The sequence below is a fragment of the Crocodylus porosus genome, unplaced genomic scaffold, assembly GCF_001723895.1.
Source record: "Crocodylus porosus isolate Cpor-Errol unplaced genomic scaffold, CroPor_comp1, whole genome shotgun sequence".
Classification (NCBI taxonomy): Eukaryota; Metazoa; Chordata; order Crocodylia; family Crocodylidae; genus Crocodylus; species Crocodylus porosus.
The window spans coordinates 3,809,213-3,835,777 of record NW_017728935.1 but is presented as its reverse complement, the minus strand read 5'-3'; the positions used below and the strand labels follow the sequence as shown (position 1 = coordinate 3,835,777).

General features: G+C 52.0%; 2 protein-coding genes across 2 annotated transcripts in view; one reads left to right on the top strand and one right to left on the bottom strand.

The window, feature by feature from the left end:
- Window positions 1-4,101, top strand: part of LOC109317805 (ubiquinol-cytochrome-c reductase complex assembly factor 2) — a 5,430-nt gene extending 1,329 nt beyond the window's left edge. Inside the window, exons 2-4 of the mRNA XM_019546708.1 lie at window positions 2,819-2,893; window positions 3,065-3,134; window positions 3,929-4,101. Coding sequence (XP_019402253.1) covers window positions 2,819-2,893; window positions 3,065-3,134; window positions 3,929-4,032 — 249 coding nt within the window. The 3' untranslated portion in view covers window positions 4,033-4,101. The remainder of the gene's footprint in view (window positions 1-2,818; window positions 2,894-3,064; window positions 3,135-3,928) is intronic.
- A 136-nt stretch (window positions 4,102-4,237) lies between these two features.
- Window positions 4,238-26,565, bottom strand: part of ITPR3 (inositol 1,4,5-trisphosphate receptor type 3) — a 66,505-nt gene continuing 44,177 nt past the window's right edge. Inside the window, exons 33-58 of the mRNA XM_019546707.1 lie at window positions 26,074-26,199; window positions 25,317-25,437; window positions 23,832-24,016; window positions 22,969-23,117; window positions 22,704-22,812; window positions 22,301-22,391; window positions 21,579-21,748; window positions 20,404-20,578; window positions 20,065-20,249; window positions 19,631-19,831; window positions 18,142-18,252; window positions 17,639-17,734; window positions 16,908-17,009; window positions 16,216-16,302; window positions 15,452-15,562; window positions 14,746-14,938; window positions 12,680-12,805; window positions 12,103-12,275; window positions 11,649-11,813; window positions 10,959-11,151; window positions 10,152-10,256; window positions 9,469-9,593; window positions 8,903-9,068; window positions 7,314-7,474; window positions 6,640-6,801; window positions 4,238-6,103 (exon numbers count right to left, since the gene is read on the bottom strand). Of these exons, the coding sequence (XP_019402252.1) occupies window positions 6,035-6,103; window positions 6,640-6,801; window positions 7,314-7,474; window positions 8,903-9,068; window positions 9,469-9,593; window positions 10,152-10,256; window positions 10,959-11,151; window positions 11,649-11,813; window positions 12,103-12,275; window positions 12,680-12,805; window positions 14,746-14,938; window positions 15,452-15,562; window positions 16,216-16,302; window positions 16,908-17,009; window positions 17,639-17,734; window positions 18,142-18,252; window positions 19,631-19,831; window positions 20,065-20,249; window positions 20,404-20,578; window positions 21,579-21,748; window positions 22,301-22,391; window positions 22,704-22,812; window positions 22,969-23,117; window positions 23,832-24,016; window positions 25,317-25,437; window positions 26,074-26,199 (3,657 nt within the window). The 3' untranslated portion in view covers window positions 4,238-6,034. The remainder of the gene's footprint in view (window positions 6,104-6,639; window positions 6,802-7,313; window positions 7,475-8,902; window positions 9,069-9,468; window positions 9,594-10,151; window positions 10,257-10,958; window positions 11,152-11,648; window positions 11,814-12,102; window positions 12,276-12,679; window positions 12,806-14,745; window positions 14,939-15,451; window positions 15,563-16,215; window positions 16,303-16,907; window positions 17,010-17,638; window positions 17,735-18,141; window positions 18,253-19,630; window positions 19,832-20,064; window positions 20,250-20,403; window positions 20,579-21,578; window positions 21,749-22,300; window positions 22,392-22,703; window positions 22,813-22,968; window positions 23,118-23,831; window positions 24,017-25,316; window positions 25,438-26,073; window positions 26,200-26,565) is intronic.

Sequence of the window (26,565 nt, the reverse complement as noted above, 5' to 3'; positions counted from 1 at the left end):
TGGTGCCTCTCACTCCCGATCTACAGTGGTCTGCCAGAGGGGGCCCCCAGCTGCCCCTGTCCCACTTGAGCCAGAGTGTAAGCAGCAAGTGCTACCCCCGTTCCAACCCCCCAAGCAGTGAGCGCAGGCCCTTGTGTGTATGGGCACTGGCCCTGTGCTGCTGGCATCAGCATGCAGCTTTGCACTGTGGACTGCCCCTGCTGAAGGGCTGCCTTATTCTCCACTACCCTGCCGCAGCACTGTGCCTGGCCATCATCCCTAGCGCCTTCATGTGCACACATACACGTGTGACCACCCCCGCAGCCCTCCAGACAGTCCCCTGGACTTCCCACTCCCCATACACTTACCTGCATCCAGCAGCTGGGTTTGCTCCTATGATTCTACCTCACTGTATACTGGCCACATGCATCTGCATATGCAGATGTACATGCGCCCGCTGCCTCCAATTGTCCCAAGCAGCCACTTGCAGCTGGAACGCTGCCAGCCTGCAAGGGGAAACCTGCACTTTTGCAAGTTTTTCTGGGACTTCCTTATGACCCTCTCAAATATTCTTGCAACCCAGTTTTAGGTCGCGACCTGCCAGTTGAGAAACACTGGACTAGGCCTCTGGAGGTCCCTTCCATCCCCCTTGCTCTTGGATTTCTGTGACAGGGCAGGCTGCCTTTACTTGCTGCATGTGGACTAGCCCTCAAACAGAATCAAAACTCTTAAAGTGGGATCATGACTCTGGAGGACAAGCTTGTAGGGAGAGACATCCAGTGTACAGTTGGTAGTATTAAAGTGATATAGCTGTGATGGTCCAGGAATTAATACGAGGAGCAAGGATTTTTGGGTGGGGGTGATACCTTGTATTGGACCAACTGTATTGTTGAGATAAAGGTAGCCAAGCCTTGGAGTGCAAAGCCTTTTTTTGCAGGGGCATTTCAAGGTGTCTGGTGCCTCTTCCATCTCTTCAGAGCTTAGCTCAGGTGGCTTTGTGGATTCTCTCTGCTTCCTACTTCTAGGTGTAGACTGTTTACCCTTATCCATAGCTTAGCTAGAGTTTATCCTTAGTTTAACAGGAAACTTCAGTTCACTTAAGCAATTAGGCCTTGTCTTCAGTGGGAAAACTCTCTCTGGGAACCTGGTTATAATGCAGTGTGAGAGCATGTGATGGGCAACCCAGTAGTGTTGTATTAATTAGTCTGCTTCCCATAGAAGGTTATAGCATGGTTGAATTGGATTACATAAAACATAACCAAAACAGTTTATGATGTGTTTAGGACAGAACAGTGTTGGAACTGGGCTCCTCTTTAATGTTTTAAGCATAGTGTAGATTGGTTACGGTAGTGCTGATAAATTGGGGAAGCTGCTATTTGCCCAAACAGGGCTGGAGGTTCTCTACTTGCTATTTGCCTAAACAAGGCAAGGCAGTGGTGTGTTAGCACATAAATAAGCCCCTTCATAGCTTAAAAGCAGTGTCAGATTCTGCCCTGGAAGTGGTCAGGGCCAATTATCTGAGCACCTCTAGCACACAGCTTATTCTCCTCAGTCACCAGCACCATCAGCAACACATATTTCAGAAGGGACTTACTGGTTTTGCTTGGGCCCAGCAGAATATGCTGCACCACTTGCCAGCCAGGGCCCCATCCTGCCACTCAATTTCAAAAATGTAAATTGCTGCCTGCAGCCCTGATCTCAATTTCCATTTATAAAGGCTTAATACAGTGAAAGTAAATTTGTGGCAGGAAGAATGCACAAGGAAGACTCTGATTCTAAAGGACACTATATCCATCTAGGGTGTGTTTTATCCAGCTGTAATAAGATTTGGCTGAATTTTTTCTTAAACGCTATTTCTGCTACCCATTTGATAGCTGCCCCTGCTATCATTACTGAAATGCCAGCAGAGTCATTTCAAGTGTGAATGGGAAGATCACATACTTAGCTATGGTGAAAGAAAAATCCTCCTATTATTTTCTAATGAAAAATCTTCCTATTATTTTCTAATTTGCATGCTAAATGAAAGGGGAGCATTACTTGCCCCAAGCTAGAGCAGTGGCTTCTGTCCCGATGCATGAGGATAGATCAGCTTGGTAATTTCATGTAACAGCTCCCTGCTGCTCCTGTTCTTATTCTTACATGCATCTGCTGTAAGCATTTGTATTGGATGTCATCAACACATAATGCAGCATTCAGATCAAGTGAGCCCCCCATTTCAAAATAGAAAAAAAGGCAGAGTGACATATGGGATGTTAGATAGATGGCCCTGCTGGTACATGCACCTGTCGTGGGACCTGGAGAGGTTTGTATGAAGGAGGAATCTTTCCAGCTGACATGACCAAAAGTAGAAATCCTTCCACCTTGCTTTTCAGTGTTTTCCATGCTGTGTTTTTTCTAATTAATAAACAAAGTATCTTTAACCTTCATTAGGATTTTTCTCCTGACCTTTCCATCCTGCTATTTGGTCCTTTGGAATTAAACAGAAGGCAAAGCAGGGCATTATGTGGCCTTTTAGATGCTGCATTACTGGCTATGGGGCACCGGGAGAATTTGCCAGCAGTATTTCCCATGTAATATTTTGATCATATTTCCTTTCATGGAAACATTGGCATGCTTCATTGTGTATCTAAGCTAAGCTGGAAGGTATCACAAGGGGCAGGAATTAAGTCTTAATCATTGCCTCTCAAGTGACGTTAGCAGATACTATCATAAACCTAAATTCCACTGGTAAATTTTCTAGTTGTTCCTCCTCTTCTTCTCACTTGAAAAACACAAAAGAAAAACGTTGCTTGTGGAAGCTGGAAAACAAGAATTGCGTGATGTTTCTTTTCTGTTTCAGGTTGCCAAGCCAGAGGATTGTGACCAAGGGTATGAGAGTTTAGTTCGAGTCCACACCAACTATCATAAAAACAAGGTGAGCACCTGGCGGGGAGACCTTGTCTGGGTGTGTCCTGCCAGGTCTGAGTGCATGTGGTGGCCCTGTCCCTCAAACACTGATTAGCACTTGTTGTGCTTAGCACTTAGAACATGGCATGGAAATGGTTCTGCCTCTGTAAACTCACTCTTCTCTCTCTCATTTGGAAAGTATCCGCGCCTGAGAGATACAAACTTCACCGGATTGACGATGGAAGAATGCAGGATTGTCATAGCTACAGGTATTGCAGCCAGTGGGGACAGTCATGCTACTTAGGTAGTAGTGGCGCTACCTTGCTCAGGATGTAAATGCATTTCCCTTTGCAGGGTTCTTTTTGTGGCATTTTTGCAAGCTTCACTTAAATGTGCAGCCTAGTTTCAGGGGGTCCCGGTGGTTGGTAGTGTCACGTGGACAGTCCAACAACTGCACCCATGGCTAGAGAATGACTTGGAGATGTTACAGGCGAAACCACTTTGGTTGTAGTCCAGATTTACCAACTCCCTTGTTTGCTGTGCTAGTTATTGCTCTGCACTGAGGTAGCAAGGTGTCGTGCATGAAATGCATTGGCTGGTCTGGACGTAAAAAACACCATCTGCTGCCCCAGGGGCCGGTATTATAAATACTGAGATTCAGCTCATTCATTTCAAAGTTCTTGGCTAGACCTCAATTCAGTTGTGTTGAAATGTACTCTGTAGTTTTCTTTAGTGATGGTAAGGAGCCTTTTAGAAAAAAGAAAACAAGAGGCCCCCTCTGCACAAAGACACTGCAGTTATTAAGTGCAATGTAGGAATCTGGCATGGCCTTGTTCTGCTCTGGTTCCTAACTTTGATTGCAGTATGTGGAAACTAATAGTTGTTGGTGATGAGGGACATCCCATGTGATTGACTGGATGAGAAAACAAACTTGCCCCAGGCACTGAAATAGAAATTCACTTAGATGAAAGCTTAGAAAGTCAAAAAAGGGAACTATAAGGCAGGTTTCTGCAAAGATTTATTAATCTGTTTTTCTGCTTTCCCTTCTCTTCCCTCATTGCAGAGAACTTGAAAGACACAATGGAAATAAAGACGAGTAAATGGAAAAACGTGTGGGAGATGTTCAAGGAAAAGCTTCCGAAGAGGACTCAAAAACTGATACCATGATTCCCCTGTGTACCTATTCCTAAAGTACTGTATTTTTGCCATGAAAAATAAAGCCCTTCATTCCGCTTAGCAGCAGCATTGTCATTCAGATGCACACCTGGCATTTGGTTAGTCCTGAAATCTGCGCTGTAAATGTAGCATATCTATTGTGAGTCCCATTTGGATACATGAATTACTTTGTAACGTTAAAACAATCTTCCTTTTCGCATAAAGTCAGATGCTGGGTATATTTAGGTAGCAGAGGAAGGTGGGATCCTAGTGTGTTTAGGCATATCCAGGCAAGCTGATCTAGCACAGGTTAATTAGCAAATGGGCATGTACTACCCACAGCTCTGCCTGTCAGGCACCCTGCTTACATCCTTGGGTAGCAAGTCTGTGAAGTCCCTGCTTTTACCTCTTCATCGCTGTTGTTCTCTGTACTTGCTGAAGGGTGAAGTTATACACCTACCTGCACCAGCATTCATCACTTTTTCCATTCTGTAGACATGCTACTTGAGGTGAATCAGGAGAAACCCAGTTTGAGATACTGCTGACCGAGCAATTTAGAAGTCATTACCAAGAGCTTAGTTATGATAGCAGTAGGTAAAACAGACTCTTAAATCTCTTGTTTATCATCATCTTTTTCTCCCTAAATAGTCACAGACTCCTTTGGGAGGAGAAGACAGTGCTTTCTGGTATCACTCATGCAATTGCTGTGAGGTAAAAGTAGATTTGAACAACTTGTTGCTTTTTGGTGCCACGCGTCTCCATTCAGATCATGAGCATTCCTCCTCAGACCTACCCCTGCTGCTTCAATAGTTGAGTCAGTATCTGCCCCTAGGAGGCCAAAGCCTGGGGTGGTGTGGAGCAATGCAGATTCAGGGTGCAGCTTAGCATGAGGAAGTACTAACAGCCTCTTGCTCTTACATATTTGAGCAGGTTTCCCCTTAAAGAATTAGAAAAACTTACATCAGGTTCAAACTAAAAAGTGAGGAAGACACGGGCAGAGCTTGAGGGTGCTCTGCAGTAAGATCTTATGTAGGGGATGGAGATTGTTACAGATTTCACAGGTGAGGGGCTACTAGGCTGTCTGTATGAGGCTCTACCTACTGTGGCCCTAACACGGCTATTCTCCATTTATATACAACAGCTTCATTGCATACCAGAGGGCTAAGGGAAGACTCTTTTATCTCATCTCAGTTTTTATTATAACTTGATTGTGTTAATTTAATTAAGGCAATTTACATATTAGTCACGTAACAAAAGGGGGGGAAAAAACAACCAACCTTTTGTACAACATCACACCAGAGATGAAGATAAACCACAGGACACCCCTTTCACAGTGAACTCCTGTAAACCTGGGGTCTCCTAGTGCCCAGATAAAATCTGTCCGCAAAAGGGAAAGACAGAAGACCAGTTTGTGCTAACAACAGCTTTGCTGTTACTCATCTGAGGAGTTAGGCTATTGATGCATTCCCTTGATTTCGGCTTGTCTTCACTGCACCCTGGTGGTAGACAGCACTCTTTAAAATGAAGGGAAATCAAGGTCTTGTCATACAGTGACCAGTGTCTGGCTTGCAGAAGTCTCTATTTACTACTGACATTTTTGGAATAAGTTAAATATCACAACCCTATTACTAGTAACAATATTAATGGTCTCCTCAGCTGAGACAGGTAGCCACCAAAATGTAGTGCACGGAGATAAAGATACAATTCACATAACAAAATAAAAAGTTATTGCATTGAGGAACCAAAAGTCCTGCATAATTTATCTTCCTGTGGGTCCAGGGATAAAGAATCCTGTTAAGTCACTGGTTCCTGGCTGTGGTTGAAAATGTGTGCAGTAATCTATGGAGGAGAAGGAAAATGTTGGCTTTGAAGTCTTTCGGCAGTAACTGTCTGGGCTTTGGTCCAGCTTGTTCCGGAGATGATGTCTGTGGATGGAATCCAGCTACCAACTTCCTGGCTAGCTGATACATGTCTTTAGTCACCTGGTTAGGGAAGTTGAAGCTTTCACTGTGCCTCAGTGATTCATATTGTTCTGGGCATCCACGAAACCCATTCGTTGTCTGCGCTTCCTTTGCTCTGTCATCTAGATTTGAAAAGAACAAGCGAGTGAGGCAGGCCATTTCTTGCCCATAGCCACACTAACAAGTTCTCTAAAGGTTTAGGTCCAGCATACAGCTGGACAGGACTTTGCACATGCAGTAACGATAGTGAGCTTGTGGCAGGGAAACCCTGTGTTCAGGGCACCCTTTAGGGAGTGTGAGGTAGAGAGAACCAACTCAAAGTCTTGTTCAATAGGAGGCAGTTTCCTAAGGGAGCAGGTGACTAGCTGCTTCCTGCAGCTGGTGAGGAACCTAGCTTATCCTGGCAAGCTTTCCATGACCCCAGTGAGCTGTTTAACGCTTCTCCCTCACTCCCAACCATGCATGGTACAAAAATCACCCAGAAGCTTCACCTTCAGCCAGCTCTGCTAGCCAGAATAACAGCCCTGGGACCATGGCTTTATTTGAGTAAGCAGAGTGGTTTTTTGTGACACTTGGTTCTGCTCTGTTGCTTAGGCTTTATGCTCTTCCAGCTAGGGATGTCATGTGGAAAGTGGCCTGTTTTAGGTGTTCATATTACCTGTTCCTTCAGCTCATTCAGCTGGGAAGTGAGGTAGGACACCAGCTTCATGGTGGAAGTGAGCTTTTCTTGGAGGTTCCGGATCTCGTTCTGTTCGCCTTCTCCTTCGTTACTGACCAGTGACATGGCTCTCATCCGGGGGAACCAGTCCAAGTTCTTGTTCTGGGGTGAAGACCACAGAGAACCTAGGCATCAGTGCCAATCCCTGAGACTGGAGCAGCAAATCCTATAATGAGTGCCTGCGCAAAGGGACTTGTAGAAGTACTTTTCCAAAGATATGGCCTCCCCCGGCACATTCTGAGGCTTCTTAACGAGGCTCGTATCGGTATTTTTTTCTTTTCTACTTTTTTCTGAAACTCAGTACCTTCCTCTGGTTCCCGCTATCACTGTTTTGTACCTATCCTCTACTCTCTTTGCTCCTGGTTCTGCTCTTGATTAAATCCTAGCTTACTGAATGCCTAGTACTGAATATTCAAGCAGACGGTGCCTTGTGGGCTGAAGTCCAAAAGCAGATGTAATCATGCCAGGAAGGACTGAGGGCTGCTACCAAACTCAGTACTTTCCAGATACTCCTTCTGAAAAGACACTCCTGAACAGTCTGTTGTTTAGAAAGGTTTCCCTCAAGGGAAGTACAGCCTGATAATGTGGGAAACCCTATCCCAGGCCACACGCACCTTTATCATCTGTGCCACGTAACTCTCTGGCCCTGTGTAATCGGTCTTGTTCTTCACTCGCACCAACACTATGAAGTACAAGTAGTTCCACATATTGTGCTCGTATTTAATATGCTCCTCAAAAGACACAGTCTTGTTGTCAAACTTATCCCTTTCAAGACCTAGCAGAGGCAAGAGAGAGAGGAAGGATTAAAAAAACCAAGGAAATGTGTATGAAAGGAAGTAGAGATAATTAGATTTTGTGACAGATGTGAACTCAGGAAGGGCTTTTACTAACTAGTTGGCATTTAACCCATCGTAAACATTAGACAATAACACATTTGTGAACCTTCCCTCCAGGAAGGCTACAACTAAGCTTCCTGTGTAGCATAGCGTGGGTGGAATGCTATGTCCTAACTGGCAGCTTTCTAACCAGGTAAATGGTATTTTGGGGTACTTAAGCACAGGTTGCTGTTTTATTATACCTCTGCTCGCTTGTGGGAGTGGGTGGGTGTGGGGGATTTGAACTGATAGTTTCTTTGGTCTCCATGCATGGTGCTTGACTACCGCCACCACCCCACAGGTAAGTCAGTAACCAAGCTGCCCACCAATGTTTCTTTTGAATTTAGCCCCCTGGACAGCCAAAAGAGGCAGATCCATGTGAGCCAGAGGGCAGCTGATGCAGAGAAATGACTGCTGCTGTGTAAAGGGGAAGATCGGGTTCTAGTCTAGACTCTTACTCCTAGTAGAACACAGGGTTTGCCATTGTGCTGATCTGCTTCCATGTTATTTACTGCAAGGGGAAGTGGCTCAGTTCTAGGAGCAGTGATAAGCAGGGGTCTGGGTTATGCCTAACTCATGATGTGATGGTTAGACACTGCATGGGGAAGTCAGCAAGATAAAGGTTCATACGCTAGCTAAGCAAGGGAGGCCTGCATCACTCAGCTAGAGGCTAAAACATGGACTGGCCACTTCCCTTTCCCAGACATAGGCTCAAGAACGTGTCTCCATGCCCCACCATGGTGTCGTGTCCACATGTGCATGCCAACATGACCACAGTGTAGCATCAGCACAAGAGATTGGAGAGAGCTTTTTTCCTTAGTACTGGCCAGAAATCAAATATAATTCCCTTCTTCCACCCCACTTTGCTACGGAGTTGGGTGCTTGAGCTGTTCAGCTTTGTAAGTGAAGGGGCTGGAAGTGACAGCTCTCTTGCAGCAAGCTCATTACTCCTCCGTGTTTTAGTTAACATCTATTTAACAAAATGCTGTGGCCTGAATAAAAATTATACTCTGTCACTCTACTAATTAGGTTAATTTCCTTAGTGTATCACAGCTTCTCTGCATGCCAGTTCTGCCATTATTCAAAGCATCTTCTAGAAAAGGCAGACCTGAATTTCTAATGGAAGCAAACAATGTGGAAATAAATTCAGGTCCTTTAGGCCTGATGCAGAAGCAAAACGAGGACACACAACGCTCCCCAACCCCTCCCATTGCAGGCTGCTTAAACATTTGCTATTGGAAGACACATGTTAGAAGCCCAGCCCTGCCACTGGACTGCAAAGGGGGGGGAGCGTGTGGATGTGCAGGGCCATCCATTCTGCCACTGACCACATATGAAGCACGTGGTCTTAAGGATCTCTTCCTTCTTCTGCTTCTCACTCCTCAGATCAGCAAAGGTGTCTATGATGACCCCAAAGATGAGGTTGAGGACGATGATAATGACAATGAAGAAGAACAGGAGGTCGTAGATAACCCGAGCGGGAAACAAGGACTCCTACAGAGGGGAAAAAGGGACTAGACTTAAACAATGCATGGATTTTGCCCCCCCGCCCTTTCAGACCTTTGCTTCAATCAATGTATCTTGTTGCCACCATCAGATGTGGTCAAGAAACTGGCTCGGGGAGAGGCAGATTGAGGAGTTTCCATGGGATGCAGGAATAATGAGGGGATGCCTGAGCATGGTGTGAAGGGAAGTCAGTAGCACACCTGGGTGTAAAAGGTGAGGTGGGTTGGACTGGGCGGGACAAGGAGGAGGGGACGGGAGCCAGGTCTGGCAGTGTCAGCAGCATTCATAGGGATGAAGATGGGGGTGGTGAAGTAATGGATGTGAAACAACCCTACAGAAGGGAAGGGCATTGAAATGAGAGTCTGCCTGGTGTGCTGAGCCCACTCACATCCTTGGATGGCTTCCTGAGAATGTCCCCCACGCCCCCGCCATTCCTCAGGCCATGATTCAGGACAGTGACAATGCACATGAGCAACGTGTCACAGGCGCGCTCAAAGTTGTCCACGTCCTCTTCTGGAACGCAAAAAGTAAAAACACAGTAAAGACAGAGCAGACAAAGTGCTCAGGCTAAGGCCAAGAGCCATGACTTGGCTTCCCCTCCTCTAGCATTTACCTCCTGGGAGCAAGTGCTTATGCGGAGCAGGGCTGGAGACAACCTAATAGTCAGCCAGTGATTGTGTTAACTGGCTGGAGGAGTGTCTCTGGGGAGATGGTTCCTACATCTGCCAGCTAAGCACCGTGACCAGCCAACACGGAACGTCTCTGTCTGTGCTGCGGTGCTCCAGCAGTCCCTGATACTCCTAGGTTCCCATTTTACACCTTGCTAGCCTGGGCTCAGCCTCAGCCTGGGGGCCCTTGGCTTCATTACTCGGCTTAGACTGTGGGCCTCCTAGCAGGGAAGCTGTTCCAAGAGCCTGAATTTGCCTAGCCCAGCTTGGTCCATCTCCTTGCTTCTGCAGCCTCTGGGTTAAGGCAATGGGATTCCTATAAGCATGGTCAACAGCCTGGATCAGAGGATGGGAAAGGGCTAAGAACTGCTAACGGGGTCAGCTATTTAATGAGTGTGTTTACCTTCCATCACCTTGGGCAGCGTAGTCCCAGAAGAGCAGTTCATTTTGTCACTGCTGCATGTCTCCATAAAAGTCTCCAGGTGCCCTTGCATCCCCAAGGGGCTAGCTGGAAGCAGAAGATTGTGCAACATTGTCAGAATACCAGCTGCAAACGACCTGTAACAGTGACTCTCTTGGGGTGGGAGGACAATTTTCCTACATGCCACCTTCCAGCTGCAATGGCTCCAAAGCTACTACAGACAAGGCTCCTTACTATGGATCCAGTTTCCATCTATCATCATCGAGGATGCTAGCCAAAGCACACCATTCATAGACTGAGTCAGTGCTGATGGTAGCAGGAAGAGGGTGTGATTATCTGTTGTTCATTAGCTACATACTTTGAGACCAGAGACCCCCTTTGGCTCTGGTGCTGGATGCTCTGAGCATTTATTGAGCCTGCCCAGTGTTAAACAGGACAGACCTGCAGGCCCCACGTCATCTGCCTGAAACTCAACCTTCCTTTCCTGTTACCCTGAAACTCCCAAATCTCTGGCCAGAGAAGTATTGGGATCCTGCAGTCTGCGCAGGCACCCGCATCCTTTAGTATTCAGAAACTCAGCTGGACAGGAATATTGCTCCAAAGACATAAAAATCACCTCAAAACATTGTCTCAGTCCTCTGATGAGAGGTGAATTAGTTATTCTCCATCCTGGGAAGTAACTCACTCAAGGTCACCCTGAGTCCATGACAGACCAGGAAGAGACTCCCATCCCATCTGTCCCCTCCCAGCCACCCAAAGCTGCTGCGTGGCATGACAGGGCTGCAAGACCTTTGGACTTGTTGTCAGGCAGGCGGTCCACCTCCATGATGAAATCATCTTTCAGGAAGAGGAAGCCCACAATGGAGAAGAGGTAAACGAGGATGAGGGCCAGAAGGGCTGTCAGGAGGATGGAGCGCCCGTTCCGCGTCACGCTTTTGATGACGTTGAACAAGGTCTCCTCCCGGTAGATCAAGTCAAACAGCTGAAATGGACAACGAGGCCACAGGAGGTTGGCTAAGCAAGCGAATAATGCTCAACTTTTCTACGCCATGTCTTAACCAAGGAGCTCCCAGTTCTCAGCACAAACACTGACTAAATTCCACGCAGGACGTGGGAGGCCATCCCCACCTTACCATGGAAAGAAAAGGAATGTGGGGGTCTGTTTTGGGCCGTGCACAGCAATATGGTCAAAAATAAAACCCGCAAGTCCTGGCACTGCCTCATCAGATCACATTGCCTTGTACTTGACCCAGATAGAGGTATGTAACAGAGACTGGAAATAAGTGAACAGAACGAAGTGCAGATGGATATTCTAATACCACAGGAGGCAGAAAGGCCAACCTCAAAGACTAGTGAATTTATTTCACTGCCATTGTCAGTCTCTGAGTTCACACGGGAACCTAGCTCCCCACGCAGCCTATGCAGTGACATACACGCAGACAGTGACATACATCCCCCGATCATTCGGGAGAACCATACCAAGATGCTGTAGAAGAGCTCATGCGCAAAGAGCCCCAAGACGCTGGTCAGGATGTAGCCAACGTGGTAGAGGAACTCCATGTCCATGATCATGGCCTTGTATCCCCGGATGAAGGTCCCACGATTGCCCACAAAGCTCACCACAAACACAATCTTGTTCGTCAGCTGGGAAACAACCACAAGAAACAGAGCAGAAGTAAACGAGTGTCTTCTCTAAGCGAGCCTTACTCTACAAACTCACAGCATCGCAGTGCAGTGATGGCAAGTGACTGAATTTTCCACTGCATAAAATCCACTGATTTCATGTGAATTCAGATGAGAGCAGGGATCAAGCCAGATTCCTATAACTAAAATTTTTCAGCAACCACTGGAGCTTATTGTCTTGGTCTCTGGGAACTAAGCCCACTTTGTGCCTGGAGTTTAGTGCTGCCCACAGCTACCCTAAAGGACTCACATTGAGAGCTCCCAATATGTTCAGAGTAAATCCAATCCCCAGGTAATATATCGATCGCAGGATCAGTGCCACGAGGAGAGGTCTGACACCATAGCGCCGGGTAAACAGGGCCATGATGGAGAAGCAGATCAGAATCCAGAAGAGCAGAGAGATCAGTGGGGAATCCAGCACTCCTGGGAGCAAAAGATACACAGGTAGATGACAATGAAATTAAACACACAACCCATTGGACATACTGCTTTCACCAAAGCCTTATTGAATATTAGAGACGAATCATTCCTAAAAACTAGCCGCCTACCGGGTAACTGGAGCACAGAGGGAAGGGACTTTCCCAAGGACACAGGACAAATTAGTGGCAGAGTTGGGACCAAAACCCAGGAACCCTTGCTTTAGCTGGTAAAAAGCCACCCCTCCACCCCAACTCAATGGAAATCTACACTAGAAAGGAGAGAGACCAAGAGCATCCTTAGTAAAGACAGTGGATGAAGAGACAAGGTCTAACGTGCATCAGTGTTTCCTGCACAGGAGGATCCTTTTGCCTTTTCGCTCCCAGAGCAGAATGCAACGGGGCACTTACCCATAGAGGTGGCTTCAATGTAGGGGTAGAAGAAAGCAATGATGATGTTGATGAAGACAGCCAGGTTGAAGGAAATGCTTCCCCAGAGAGTCATTCTGCGGGAGAACCAGTACATCAGCGGCATGCCTGGGGCAGAAGAAGGCAGGAGGGGAGAGAGGGAGAGACAGAGGAGTGAAAAAACCAGCTAGTGGAGATGGGTACTTCTGTCTTCCCATAAACCTACTACTTTGCAGCCCCAGAATGACTCTTGCCTCCCAGTTCCCTCAGCCCAAGTCCCCATCCTCCGCTGAAGTGAGGGTGCCAGTTCAAAATGTTACCACTCACATTTCTGGCTCCTCAGGCCTCTGACCTGCTCTGGTGCTGCAGAACCAGCTTTCCTCGCCTCCGCCTCAATGCTTCCTACTGTCTTGCCATTTATATGTGTGAATAAAGATGCCTTGGCTCTCCCGGCATCACCTCTCTGCCCCCCTAGGAGAATGCTGTTGGCTGGCTCAGCCTATCTAAGCTGAGAACAGGCTTCCTATCTAACTGCTATTTGGATCTGCAAGCATTATCAGTGCTATTGTAATATGCCCTAGCTGCTTAGCAATATTTATGCATTATCTTCTCACGCTTAATTGACCTGCTGTTTATTATAATCAGTCACCCTAGTAACTTCTGGGTGAACCTCTAGGAGGTATTATAACGGCCCGAGAATTTGGGTGCTGATCTGAATGCAAGCCCAAAGCTCTGAGTCTTCAAAACTCAGTTGCATGAGAGAAATCGCCTGGTATCCAGCCGTTCTCCGGAAAGAAGACTTCCAGTAACACTTCCAACTGGAGGATCTGAAGACAGGCTCACATGGGGGTCTTTACCAGGCTGCTGTGAGTCTCAGCTGTTCAGTTATAGTCAAAATGATTTGTTTGGAGCCCAGGTGTCTGCGTGTCTCACACCCAGGTATCCACTTAGCCATGTGCCAACCAGAGTATCTCTGCCCAATATATATGAGCGAAAGGCCCAGGAGCGGTCTGAAAGGCCCTTTCCTTGTTTCTTGAGTGGGATTGTTCTCGACTCTGGCCCCAGCCTTTATTCTGGGGGAAAGCTTGTACAAAGAAATGCACCTAGCGCCCTGCTTTGTGACAGCACTTGGCCACGTCATGGGGCCCCTCCTGGGCTATTGCTGTTGTTTACCCGTGGGGGCTCTGCCTCTACACTCAGCTGTCTCACTGGGTCACAGAAGCAGATCCAACTCCATTTCGAGGGCAGGGTCAGGACATGGATTGAACACTGATAAGGAGCCAGGCACCGTGAACAATTCTAGTGGTCAAACAGCAGCAGCTTAGGCCAGTGCCTTTGGCTTCGTCCACTCAACAGGATCCCTCTTCTCGGTTTATCTGTATGGGGAGTTTTCCTTGCTACGGTTCCTGTTCCTTAGCGCTAAAGATTTCAAGCCCTTTTTTCCAAACCTGGTCAGGGCTTTTGGCTTTTTCACCCTGAGACACTAAGAGGGGCTAAGCACCTGCCACCCTGACGGCCTTACACTGGCTTTGTCAGCATTCACCATCTCTGAATACTGGGATTGCAAGCTGGGGACCTAAAACTGAGGTACCCAAGCTGAAGGGATGATTTTCAACCTAAGCCATCCTACCTTGCAAGGCAGGGAATGCATTTTCTTTAGCCTCCCCTTCCTGTAGCATTTTTCTGCTTTGTGTTGGCTAAATATACTGCAATACACTGTGGGTCTCAGGCCACTTACAGAGTCAGAGTCTGCTTACGAATCCTTCCATGGCTATGAATCTATGACCCTGTGAGGTTCCTTCCAGTCCTGCTTTCCTATGACCCTATGGGCTATCGCTGAAGGAAACCTGCAAATGTTACTCATTTTTAGGCATCTCTTCCTGAATTAATAAGACCTGCCAGTGGGAAAAATCCCAGCCAAATGGAAGAGTGCAGTGCACTGGGCACAACAAGGGGCATGAGGGTCTCAGGGAGGTGCTTGCAAGCTTTGCTGACCTCTCAGCTCCAAGGCTGGCTAGCAGAATAATCTCGCCTAACAGCAACCAAGGGAAGCTGGAGTTTGCCCTTACTGCGCAGTTTCTTCTGCCACTCCATCTCGTTGTGCAGGAAGGCCGACTGGTCAAAGAAGTCGCTGACTTTGCTGCCCTGGTCATCCTGCTCTGTGGTGGTGAACAACCGGTACTTGGTCTCCTTGGTGAGGAATTCACAGATGCCAGGCACCGGAAAGATGATCTGCTCCATGCTCCGATCCAGACGCACAATCTGAATAGATCAGGTGGAGAAACCACCATTCAGCTGTCTATGCCGCCCTTCTCTTCTCTGCCGTATGACCAGGCACCAACCCCACCTGCACTCAGTGATGGATCAGAATATCTGTGTCAACTGCAAGCCCTGCCAATTCATGCTCACAGACGGATCCAGCTGATACAGCTACTGACTGTGAGGGCAGCTCACTGCTGGCACTGCTGCACGGCCTATCTGTAAGAAAGTCCTTGCACAAGTGTCCATGGCAGTCCCCAGAGGTAGCTGGACACTGCTGGAGCTACTCCTGTTGTTATAGTAGCTAAAGGGCTCTTTGCGGAGTACTGTGCTCAGAGGAAGCTCGCAGCTCTGCACATACCAGCTAATACCCCTGGCATGCTGCAATGCAGCACTTTGTTTGTTGACTGTGGAAACGGAAGAAATAGGGATTAACAGGAGCCAGCCATGAGACAGGCCTGCAAACACCAGCTAGCACAGCACAAGGTGGAAACCCACCATGGGGATGAGCCCTACCTCTATCTGGGATGTGTGCCTCTCGTAATACGCCAGTGGATCCTCCTCCTCTTCCTGGACTGGCGGCGATGACTTCAGCATCTGCGAGAGCTGCTTATTGTTCAGACTGAGCTGGGGGACAGGAAAAAAAATCAAGGTAGGCATCCTTAGATAGCTCCAGTGGCAAGGGGCTGAGGGAATGCTGTAGCAAGCGACCAAACCTAACAGGGTTTCTGGGGAAAAGCAAATGACTAAAAGTTTCCTGTTGGGGCCTAACATCTCTCCAAAGGGGCACAGCTTCAATGCACCGCAGTGATAACACCCCCACAGCACTAATCCACAGATTGCAAAATCAATGCCTGCAAAACCCCAGGGAAACTGCATTATGGCTGAAAAGCGATCAGGATCTAGGACAAAGCCACACTAGGCAGGAATCAGGTACTACCAGGGAAGTGCAGCCCCCAATGGCAATACCAGAGACCAGTTCTGCTCCAGGCGGAGATGGCAACTTATGCTATCAACAGCTGAAGCTCCCACCGGGCAGCACCACATGACTGCCCTTCTGCAGGGGTGGCACCCGCTGAGTGTCCCCTTCTGCTCATAGGTTGGCTTTGCACATCTAAAGCAGTACTTTCAGGACTTTATTTTCTATCCCCATGGGAATAGCCAAGTGACAGGGAAGCAGCCAGGGAATGGCTAAGAGCTTTGCTACCTCTAGATCAAGTTTCTTCAGCGACCTGTTGCTGTTGGGGAGACCCTGTACAAGCCCTGTGAATGTTTCATACCATGGACGAGATCCCCTCCTCTTCCTCCTCCTGGATTCGCTTCACCGGCTTCAGGAGGTGCTGGAGTTGTTTGTTGTGCCGGGAGAGCTGCAGACAGACAAGGGGACAGAAAGGGTCACTCGGAGAAGGAGCAGCCACAAGAAAGGGAGCGTACTGGGAACATGTTGGGAGCACTGACCGGCTGCACCAGTGTCGTGCAAGTGCCAGGCGGGTACCCCAGCACCTGGCCCCACTGAAACGAGCTCAGGGGCAGGATCTGGCCCTTTTGTAAATAAGAAAGACCTGCACCCACAGTGACACTGGCTGGACCAGGACAACCCCCCTCCTTCTCCAGCACGCAGGCAGGGCCCTGGGCTGGGTCAGGAAGGATTCTGGCCTGATGGTGGCAGGGGCCTGGCACGCCTGTGGGCCTCCCTCCAAAGCAATGAGGATCAGTCACTGCTAGACGCTGGGGTCCGAATCCAGCAAACTGCTGTTAGGATCGTAGAAAAGCAGGGCTGGAAGTTATCTCAAGGTTATCTAGTCCAGCCCCCTGCTCCCGACAGGATCAGCCCCAACTAACTCATCCCAGCCAAGGGTCTGTCCAACCGGCTCTTGAAAACTTCCAAGGAAGTTGGGGTGCTGGGGAGCAGACTCGCGAGGGCAGGGTCCTTGCAGCCTCGCAACAGCATAAAAATCTGCAGAAAATGTACCTGCAAAGCCAGGATGTAGATGTTGTGCCCAACCTCGCGGGGCGACACCTCCGAGTTCTCACACTCTTCCTCCTGCACGTAGGCTTTCTTAATGACGTCCACCTAGAAGGCACCAGGCAGGCAAGCAAGTCAGCCAGGCGCTGTGCAAGCCAGAGAGCTGGGGCTTCGCACTGCACCGGGGATGCTCACAACTAGGCTTCGAGGCAGCAATGAGTTATCCTCCCCACAACCTCCACAGATCGTCTGCACAAAGAGCATGTGTGTGTAACTAGTGTCCAACATGGGGCTGCAGGTATTTTCTCCTGCTGCAGGCAGCTCTGTACAGTGAAGGGGGGAAGGCTGGGCTCAATCTCTGGCTCTGCTGCAGGCTCCCTGGCTGGCCTTGGGTAAGTCCCTCAGTCTGCCTCAGCCTCTCTCGTGAGCTCCGAACAGAGAGGCTGCAAGGTGCTTGTGCACAATAGTGACGGGGGTCTGTACTGCCCCTAGCACCACATGGAAACCAGCTGTGCATGCAGGGAGGGGGCAGACTCACGGTCCTGCCACAGGGGAGTGGTGAGGGGCAGAGGGAGCTGAGCTGAGCTACACTAGGCAGGAGGATCCCTGGAGCAGGGTCCGACCCAGCAATCGAGGCCTCCTATCTCCCCACTCAGTGGTACAGACTGCTGCCGTGTCTCGGTCAGTCGCACGCAGGCTGCGAGCCCCGCGCTTCCCCGCAGCTCCCCCATCCTTACCAGCTCCTGAGGTCGGAGGCTGATGAGGATCCTCTCAGCGTTCTCGCTGTCATGCCTACTCTCCATCAGTGCCAGCAGGAGCTTGGAGGCATTGTCCTGGGGAAGACGCCGACATGAGTGAACCAGCGTCCCAGCACACGGGGTGCTCACAGCCACGAACAGGCCACGCAGAAGCACCGCTGCTGACCTGCCGAGCCTGGCACCATTCCCAGCAAGCCAGACTGTGCAACAGAGGCCACATGGTCATCCAGGCTGGAGGGAGGCAGCCCCCCAGGAATCCTAGTGCCTTCCAGAGACCCCTGAGCTGCCCCATGGAGACGGGACCTGTAGCTCTGCCATGTGCATCAGGGATTTGGGATCAACACGCACACACTGCTGCATCCTGCCAATCACTAGAGAAGCCCTGACCAGCATTCACTGCTCCCGTGTACTTCACAGACACCTATCCCAGTCTCTCTGACACACACACACACTAGAGGGACCCTTCCTGGTAGCCCCCCTACCTTCAGCTGGAGGACCAGGTCCATGCGGTACTTGCAGAGGGGGCTGATGTCATTGAGGATCAGGGCCGTGATGATATCGATGCCATTGGACTCGTGGGTCACGATGCAGCTCTGGGGAATCACACACAAGGTCATCCCACAGGCTGTGATTTCTAACCTGCTGCCGGATACTCAGCTTCAGCTCGGTCTCGGTTTTCCCATCTGACTTAGCTCAGACCCTTTGGCCCGCTAAACTTCCCCCACACCCCCACAAAAAACCTCACTCAGGCACTCAGCCGCTCAGCTGCTTGGGCTTAGGACAGTTTCTCTTGCTGCTTGGCTTATGTTATGCCCAGCTCCACTTCTCTATGACCCTGAACAATCCCTTTCCTGTCTGAGTATCATTAACTGTGCTTATGTCTCCAAGCAAAGGATCATCCAGCCCAGCAAGGCAGGGCTGAATTGCATTGTCTGGGGACTGACCCATACCCAGGCTCAGCCTTAATTACACAGAAACCTGTGCTAAGCCTTTGGCACCTAATTAAGACCAGTTACCTTGTTTCTCAGAGCACCTTATGTCCCCAGGACCAACCTGGAAGCTGATAGGAACAAACCAGTTTCACCAATGATGCCCTTGACGTAGCACGATTCCTTTACAAAGCAGAGAGCAAGGCCCGATGTTCCTATGTAACGGATATGCAGACACCTCTGCCTGTTACAGTGCAAGTCAGGGGTGTCAAACTCATCTGCTCTCCGGGCCCGTCTGCAGACCAGATCAGGCCATGCCAGAGACAGTGCTGAAGGCTGGTCCTGTGGGGCACAGCATGCAGCGCATGCCCTGTGCCAGCCTCCTGCAGCACATGCTGGCCTTGCCGCAGGGTTACCCTGCACACAGCACAGGGCACATGCTGCGCCTGGGGCTGGGGCTGGGGCTGGGGCTGGTCCAGATTGGCTAGCGGTCAGTCCAAGACCCATGAACCAGATCATACAGCTCCACAGACTGGATCTTGCCTGTGGGCCACATGTTTGACCCCTGCGAGGTAAGCAATAGCTGACAAATTAGGCCTGGCGTTTTGCGCAGCTAAGTGACCTATTTGAATTGGTCTAATAAAAAGCTCAGATTTACCCAAAGAACTTGTCTGGCTAAGTGACCTGTGCACTCTGTAGGCACTGGTTGCTATACCCTCTCCTCAAACCTCTGATCCTGCTATGGCTTTCACTGCCTCCCTCTGATCTCTCTGTGGCCCACACCCTGCTCTCGCTTGCACACTGAGTGGGGCCAGTGTCAGCAACAGCAGCACCTTGCTCTGGCTGGTCCAAAGCTTCCTGGGTAGGACACGGCCAGCAAGAAGCTGCCCTAGGGACACAGGCCAGTGGAGTGGCATCCCTGCCACGCCGCACGACGCAGAGCAGCTCTCTTGATCTGCACCTGGCCACGCTCCCTACCCTCACCGCCTGCCAGCAGACCCACCCCAGGGCAGTGCGGGGCCAGGCCAGCGGCCGGGGTTACCTGGTTCTCATGGCAAGGGCCCTGGCAATACTCCGTCAGGGTCTCCAGGGTCTGGGTGATCAGGGCCACGTTGCACTCGTTGATGTAGAGGCCCAGCAGGCCCAGCCCCCCTGTGGTGCTGCCGCACATGATGTCCAGGAACTGCAGCGTCTCGCACACCAGGTTGTAGTTGGTCTTATTGTTCTGGCATCGGAGGTAGTTCTGCAAAACCAGCCCCCACCATCAGTGCTGCCGGGGCTAGAGGGCTCCGGAGCATCAGCCTTGGCCCCTTCCTCCTCCCTCCAAAGCCAACAGGACCTAGGCAAAGGAGAATATGGTGCCAGGGCCCCAGGCACTTGGCATCACCTGAGAGCAGCTGTACTGCGCTACCCGAATCCCCGGAGTCCCAGTTCAGCGAGCTTTCGGCTGCCTGCCCATACCCCCCAGGCCCTAACCTGCAGGTCCCGGTTGTGGTTCTCACAGAGCAGCTGCAGGAAGCGAAGGATAGGCTCCATGATCAACACGGTCACCCCCATCTCGTTGTTCTGGCTCTGCTCCCCGGCATCGTGGCCCTTCCGAAAGCCGACAGCCAACGGGTAGCGGGACGGGGTGCTGGGCATCACATAGGCATTTGCTCGGCCTGCGGGGAAATCCAGCCTGTGATGGAGCCAGCCTGTTGGACCGGAGGGTGACTCTCCACACAGCTTGCATGGGCCCATATCAGGACCCCAGTGCTAGCCCACATGGTCCCTGCCCCAAAGAGCTGAGCCTTGTGCCCCTCTCCTCTCACTTACCCTTGCTGCCAGGGTCAGGAGCATCTTTGTCCTCACGTGGCTTGTTCCCAATGTCGCTCATGTTCACCGACACCGTGGACTTGGTCTCCTGCTGCGCCTTCTTCATGCGGTCGTGCAAAACTTTAAAGAACTTCTCTGACTTCTTGTCACTTGTCATCAGGTTGTGAAACGATTTCTGGGACGGGCACAAGGAGTGGGGCAGAGGAAGCCAGAAAATGAGTTAAACGGCCCCCATCAGGATCCAAAGGTGCCAGGCTGCCCCTGTGATGCGTCTCCCCCGAAAAGCCTGCCGTTGTGCCTGGGGCTTCCAAACAGCTGGTTCATTTAACGGTAAAACCCATCACTAGAGGATCAATCCTCATGTTTCTGGGCACCAGCTGGTTGACACAGGGGTCAGGAAGGCAGTGCTACCCCTGTATACAACCCTGCACAACGTGCCAGGCACCTTGCAAAGAGTTTAGCTCTTCCTACAAAGCACGGAGGTACGGGTTATCGGAGAAAGCAGGGCACCAGATCAGACAGAGAAGTGATCTGGTCAGTCCAATGCTCCCCACTTTCTCTTCTTGACGCTGACCAAAATCTCAAGGATAAGGTCATTCTCCTACAATCTCTTAACCAAGATCCAGGAAGTAACAGTCTTCTTGGCTTTAAGGGAATGGATGATTCAGTCTTGTCCCCACCTCACCCCTAGCCACGGGCTGTGTTTTAACAAATGAAGAAACCCAGAATAGAAGCTGAGAAACACCAGCTGTATCTGTTTCAGTGCCCAGAACCCGAGATGTCTCTTGGGTGGGCTGAGTCTGCAGCTAGCTTTCCCCAAAATAAAAGCTTTACATCTGAAACCAATGATCCACAGTATCCCATTATTTTAGAAGTGCCCAGCAGAGGGCCCAGTATCACTTTCCAATAGACTGCAAGCCTATCCCACTCATATGGCTTTCGTCAGGCATCCGATCAAGAAGCCAGGCTGGGAACTTGATGCAGACAGATTCTTGACCCCTTTCTGCTACTGCCTGGCCAGGGAACACACCAGTGAGTTTTGGCTCATGCATCGTAGGCCAGACCAGAACAAGCAAGTGTGGGGAAAGAGGCAAATCCCACACCAACCATTTCAGATACCAAGTTCACGTCCGTTATGCGTTAGGCAAAAGGGTTGCCTTGGAGTATCTCTGTACCTGGATCTCTGTGTTGCCCCCATCCAGCAGGCGGATGGCCAAGAGGATGCTCTCCTGGAAGATCTTCTCATTTTTCGTGTTCATGATGAGGTCTGCCACCAGCTTGGTGGCCCCTTCTCTGTCCAGCCGGCATTGCACGGCTGCAATGGCTGACCAGTCCTGGTCCTGGCCTGCAGGGGACGGTGAGAGAGGGGAGGAACAGAATAAAGCTGCCTTGCTGCAATGGGGCAGCAGCAACATCTATGCCCGGCTGATGGGACAGAGGGAGGCTTGGAGGCAAAAAAGGGTCTGAACTGGGGTTTGGGACACCTGGGGTTCATATTTGGCTCTGCCCTTGGGAAACTCATTTAGCATCTAGGCCTCAGCCTCGCATCTGTACAACGGGAGCAGTGCACTGTCCCACAGGCGGTGTTCAGGAGGGATGTTTGCAAAACGTGTGGGTACCAGGGGATGGGCAGGGTCACAGAAAGGTGGATCAGTAGGAGGGGACTGCAAGCTTCTCTGCCAGGGAATCCCCTGCCAGTCCCTACAGATGGAAACCACCCTTCTGCCCCTGGCTGGCTTCCCTGATGCCAGACTGAGTCACACCAGCTGCAGACCTGCCCACTGCTTCTACGCTGATGCTTGCATCAGGCGACTGCAGGGCCTGCCAGGACACGGACGAGCCTCAGAGATGGGGAAGGAGCGGGCAGGAGGCAAAATGGTTACACCAGGTCCCTTACCAGCCCCAGCTGCGTCGACCACCTCCCCTTTGGAGCTGGACTTCTTGTGCTGCAAGTAGTTGCTCAGGAGCGTTTTCCTCAGCGTGTTGCCCTGAGCGTGACAAGGACCTGCCGTGAGTCTCACGGCGCTGAGGTGGGGGAAGGCCGCGCGCTGGCGGAGCAGTGCCCCAGTCCAGCCCCAGCCACCCACCAGCTGCACAAGACCCTGCCCGCGCCACGTGAAGGGCAGCTGAGGGGACGAGGGAGCTGCCCCGCCAGGACCTGGAGCTGTTGAGTCTCTCCCCCTGCCAACGAGGGGACTTCAGGCCCATGTTTTCCTCACAGGTGCTGCACCCCGCATGGGGCAGGAGGACAAACTGGGGGGTGGGGGCTGGAGGCTCCGCGCAGCAGGGCACAGACTCACCCTCTCCCCGTACTTGTTCCTCTTCATCAGCATCTGCTGCAGTGTCCTCAGCACCTTGATGCACAGCTTCTCCTCCGTCTGCATGAGGTCCTGGGTGTGCTGGATCAGCCTGGTGCCGGCAGCAAGACCCCACCGGGTCATTAGGTCCCCGAGCTCCCCGGCCGCTCCCCCCCACTCCCAGGTGAGCCCGCAGCCCGGGCACCTTCACCCCCCTGGGCCAGGAGAGAGCAGAGCCCAGACGGCTGGTCCCACGCTGCACCCTTACTTGGACAGGAAGCCCCCGCTCTCGCATCGCTGGTAGGCTTCAGTCCCTTCCATGAAGAGCAGCTCCGGCCGGTGCAGGACATCCACCAGGACGGACAGCTCGGCTTCCACCAGGGGCTTCAAGCGGTCCTCCAGGGCATTGATGATGTCCTGCAAGGCATGGCCTGGTCAGAGCCCCTCGCAGGGGGGACACTTCTCCCCCAACACTGACCCACTGCTGGGTCTGTGGTGGGGACGGTGCCGAACCGCTCTGGCCAGGGGCAGCTCCCTGCCAGGAGAGGTCACTGATATGCGGGAGAGCGGGTAGATGGAGTCACAGCATAGACAAGGGGCGGCACGAGAGCAGAGAGCAGAAAGCAGAGCAGCAGATCGCAGAAGGGGATCAGAGTGACCCTCAGGGAGGGGCCAGGGCTAATTTGTAGCGCACTTGCCAAAATCATTGGCTCCCACCGGCACAGAGGGTGCTGCTTACGGTGCCCTCTGCTAGCAGATAGCAGCAGGGCGTGAGGGATGCTCCCACCCCCCAGCCCTGGCTCGTGCCCCGTGCCCAGGTTTGTTACTGCCAGGTGGGCCCTGGGACGGGAGCTGCTGGGCCCCGTCATGCCCAGCACTCACTGCTCCCAGGACGGGAGAGGGCAAGACTCTAATGGACCAAGGACAGCAGCTCAAGCAGGAGATGCCACCAGCGCTGCGAGGACCTGCGGCGCAGGAGCAAGGGAGGCTCGCAACGTCCGTCTGCACCGCACCATAAGGGGGCACTTCACTCGGCCCCCAACAGGCACGAGACCCCCCATTAACCCCTCGCATGCTGCCACGCGAAGCTCCGCCACCTGCCCCAGCCCGACGGCCCCTGCCATCCTGCACCTGCAGCTTCTCGATGATGTTTTTGTAGTCCCACTGGTTGGACGTGGTGGCCACCCGGGGGAAGGTGCGGGTGGCCGCCTTGTAGCTGGCCGTGTTCCTCTGCACGGTGCCGGAGGAGCTGCTGTTCAGCAGGAAGCTGACGTGGGCGTCCAGGTCCATGGGCAGGACGATGGAGCGGCTCTTGGCTGAAGAGAGGGAAGACTTAGATTGGGAACATCATACATCTCACTGCTCCCAGGTCTGTTAGCAAGCCTGTTCCCCTAACCCACGGGAGACCATGGAAGACATCTAAAACCTAGGGGTTGCTAAACTTTTTGGACCAGCAAGCCACCATCAGCCTTTGACACAAGCCACCGTGTCTCCTCATCATCAATGTCCTAAAGTGTGACCCAGGGCAACCTGTGGACTGCTGTCACGGCCTTGTGGACCGCTAGCCTCTATGGAGAGGAACCACCGAGGCAAACGGGTGTAGCAAAGAGGTCAGCGCTCAACTGTTTTCCCCATCTGCTGGGATTGGGTCAGGCAGTGATCAACTTAATTTGAAGCAAGAAAAGAGGATTAGGAGACGAGGAAAATCTTTTTAAGGGGAAGTTAAGCACCAGAGCAAGCTACCGGGGGAGGCTGTGGTATCTCCTTCCCTGCAGGTTTTAAAGAACAGGTTAAACGTCGCTCAGGGATCTAGTCGTACTCGATCCTGCCCCGGTGCAAGAGGCGGGACGAGGCGATCTCCGCAGGTTCCTTCCAGCCCTACGTTTCTAAGATGCCCCAAACCTCTGGGCCTCAGGACCCAACGCAGGGCTTGTGCATGGAAAACGCAGAAGATGCCACGCTCTGACCGCCCAGGGGAGGAAAGATCACCGCTCCCATTTCATCAGTGAGAAGCCAAGGCAGAGAGAGCGGAGCAGCGCAGCTAAAACAAGGCAGGGGCGTCCCGGAGGAGAGCTGGGAATTGAACTTGCCCTCTCCGAGGCCCCGCTCGGTGCCCACGTCACCAAGCCATCCTTTCCGCTCTGTGACTCAGCGGTCCTCGCGGCCCGCCCCAGGAGTCAGCCGCAGCAGGCAGGAGGGAAGCCAAAGACTTTCCAGCCAAACTGGCACAAATGTCTGCTTCGCTTCCAGCCTCCCATCGGCGGGAAACCCCAGGAATCTCCCAGGACATCCTGCCCTCACCCAGCTGCTGAGCCGCAGTCGGAGCCGGCTGCAGAAACGCGCACGATCTGGAGGCGCGTCCCTGAGTCAACCCTGCCGTGGATTCAGCTGGTCCTCCCCCAGCGCTGGGACACCAAGGCACCCGGCAGCTGCCAGAGCCCTCCCTGCTCCTGCCTGGATCATATGCAGGAGGAGATGGATAGAGGCTGCTGGAAGGAGACCCTGGTCATGCCAGCTGCCTCCCAGACAGCTTCAGCCTGCCCCAACCCCAGGTCCACCACGTCAGGGACGAGAGCAACCCCTGAATGGCGAGACCCAGGAGAATCTGCTCCTTACCGACCATAGCCAGGGTGCGGATACAGGCCTCCACCGAGCTCTTGTGCTGCTGCTGCAGCCAGGGGCACTCCAGCAGCCGCAGGGTGGACTGGAGCAGCTGCACAACGATGGTCTGATGGGTCTGGGAGAGAGGGGAGGCAGGTCCTCGTGGGACAAGTGCTTATAAAACCCATCAGCACGCTTGTGCATCCTGCGGGCTCTCCCTGGACACAGCCCTGCCGAGGTCCCACCTCCCGCACGTGCCTCATCTTGACCTGGCTCCAGATCAACCTCGCGCAAACCGTCAGCCTGGCCCCACGAAGCTCTGCCCTCTCGCCGTGACCCCACAGGGCTCTGTGCGCTGGACCGTGCTCTGCTTTACTCTGCAAACACCAGCCCTCAGCCCCGCTGGTCCCTGCCCCTTTTGTTTCGCTGAGAGCGTCCCAGAGCTGGCCTGCGACTCACACGGGCAAGGACATCTCAAGTCGAATGAAACTTATCTGGTGTCAAAGTCCTCCCAGCTCGTGACAGAGCAGAGTCTTCTCTACGCCGACGCTCTGACACCTCAAGGTGGAGGGCATGGTCAGGCCCCCGCCAGGTTTGGCCCAAAGTCCATCCCCAGACCCTCAGCACAGGTGGTTTCCCCTCCGGCTGACCTCTGGGTCTTCACCCGTCTCTGGTTTCCACCTCACTGGCAGCTCCTGCCCTAGCCTGTCTGGGAGACCTGAACAGATGCCAGGCCCCGGGCGTGCGCAACGCTAGGAAGGCCGCCCTTTACCTGCAGTGAGGTGCTGTTCTCCGAGAAGGGGGAGCTGAAGAAAGCGTTGATGGTGTCCAGCACCACGGTGAGCACGTATTTCTCCAGCGGGGGGTCTGACACGCGCTTCTCTCGCTTCTTGCACACCTGTGGGGATGCAGACATGGGGTCAGTGGAAAGCACCGGGATGGAAGTTGCCCAGTTCAAGGACAGCCCTGACTCAGGTGAGCCCAGGGGTCCACCTTGAAGAGGGCAGAGACACCTGAGCTGGGGAGCCTTGCAAGGAAGGCACTTTTTAGCTGACATTTGTCTTCTGGGCTTCAAGATGCTGCTGGAGGGACAGGACCAAAGAGAACAGCTCCTGCTTACCGAATGGGGCCACCACACGGCCGCGTGTCTCTGACAACCACGGCCTTGCTCCCAACACTACAGCCAGCTCTTGCTATCTACATACGTCTTGCAAAGGCCTATTCCCTTGTGGGGTCTCAGCTGCACTAGTGGCCATTCGTGAGC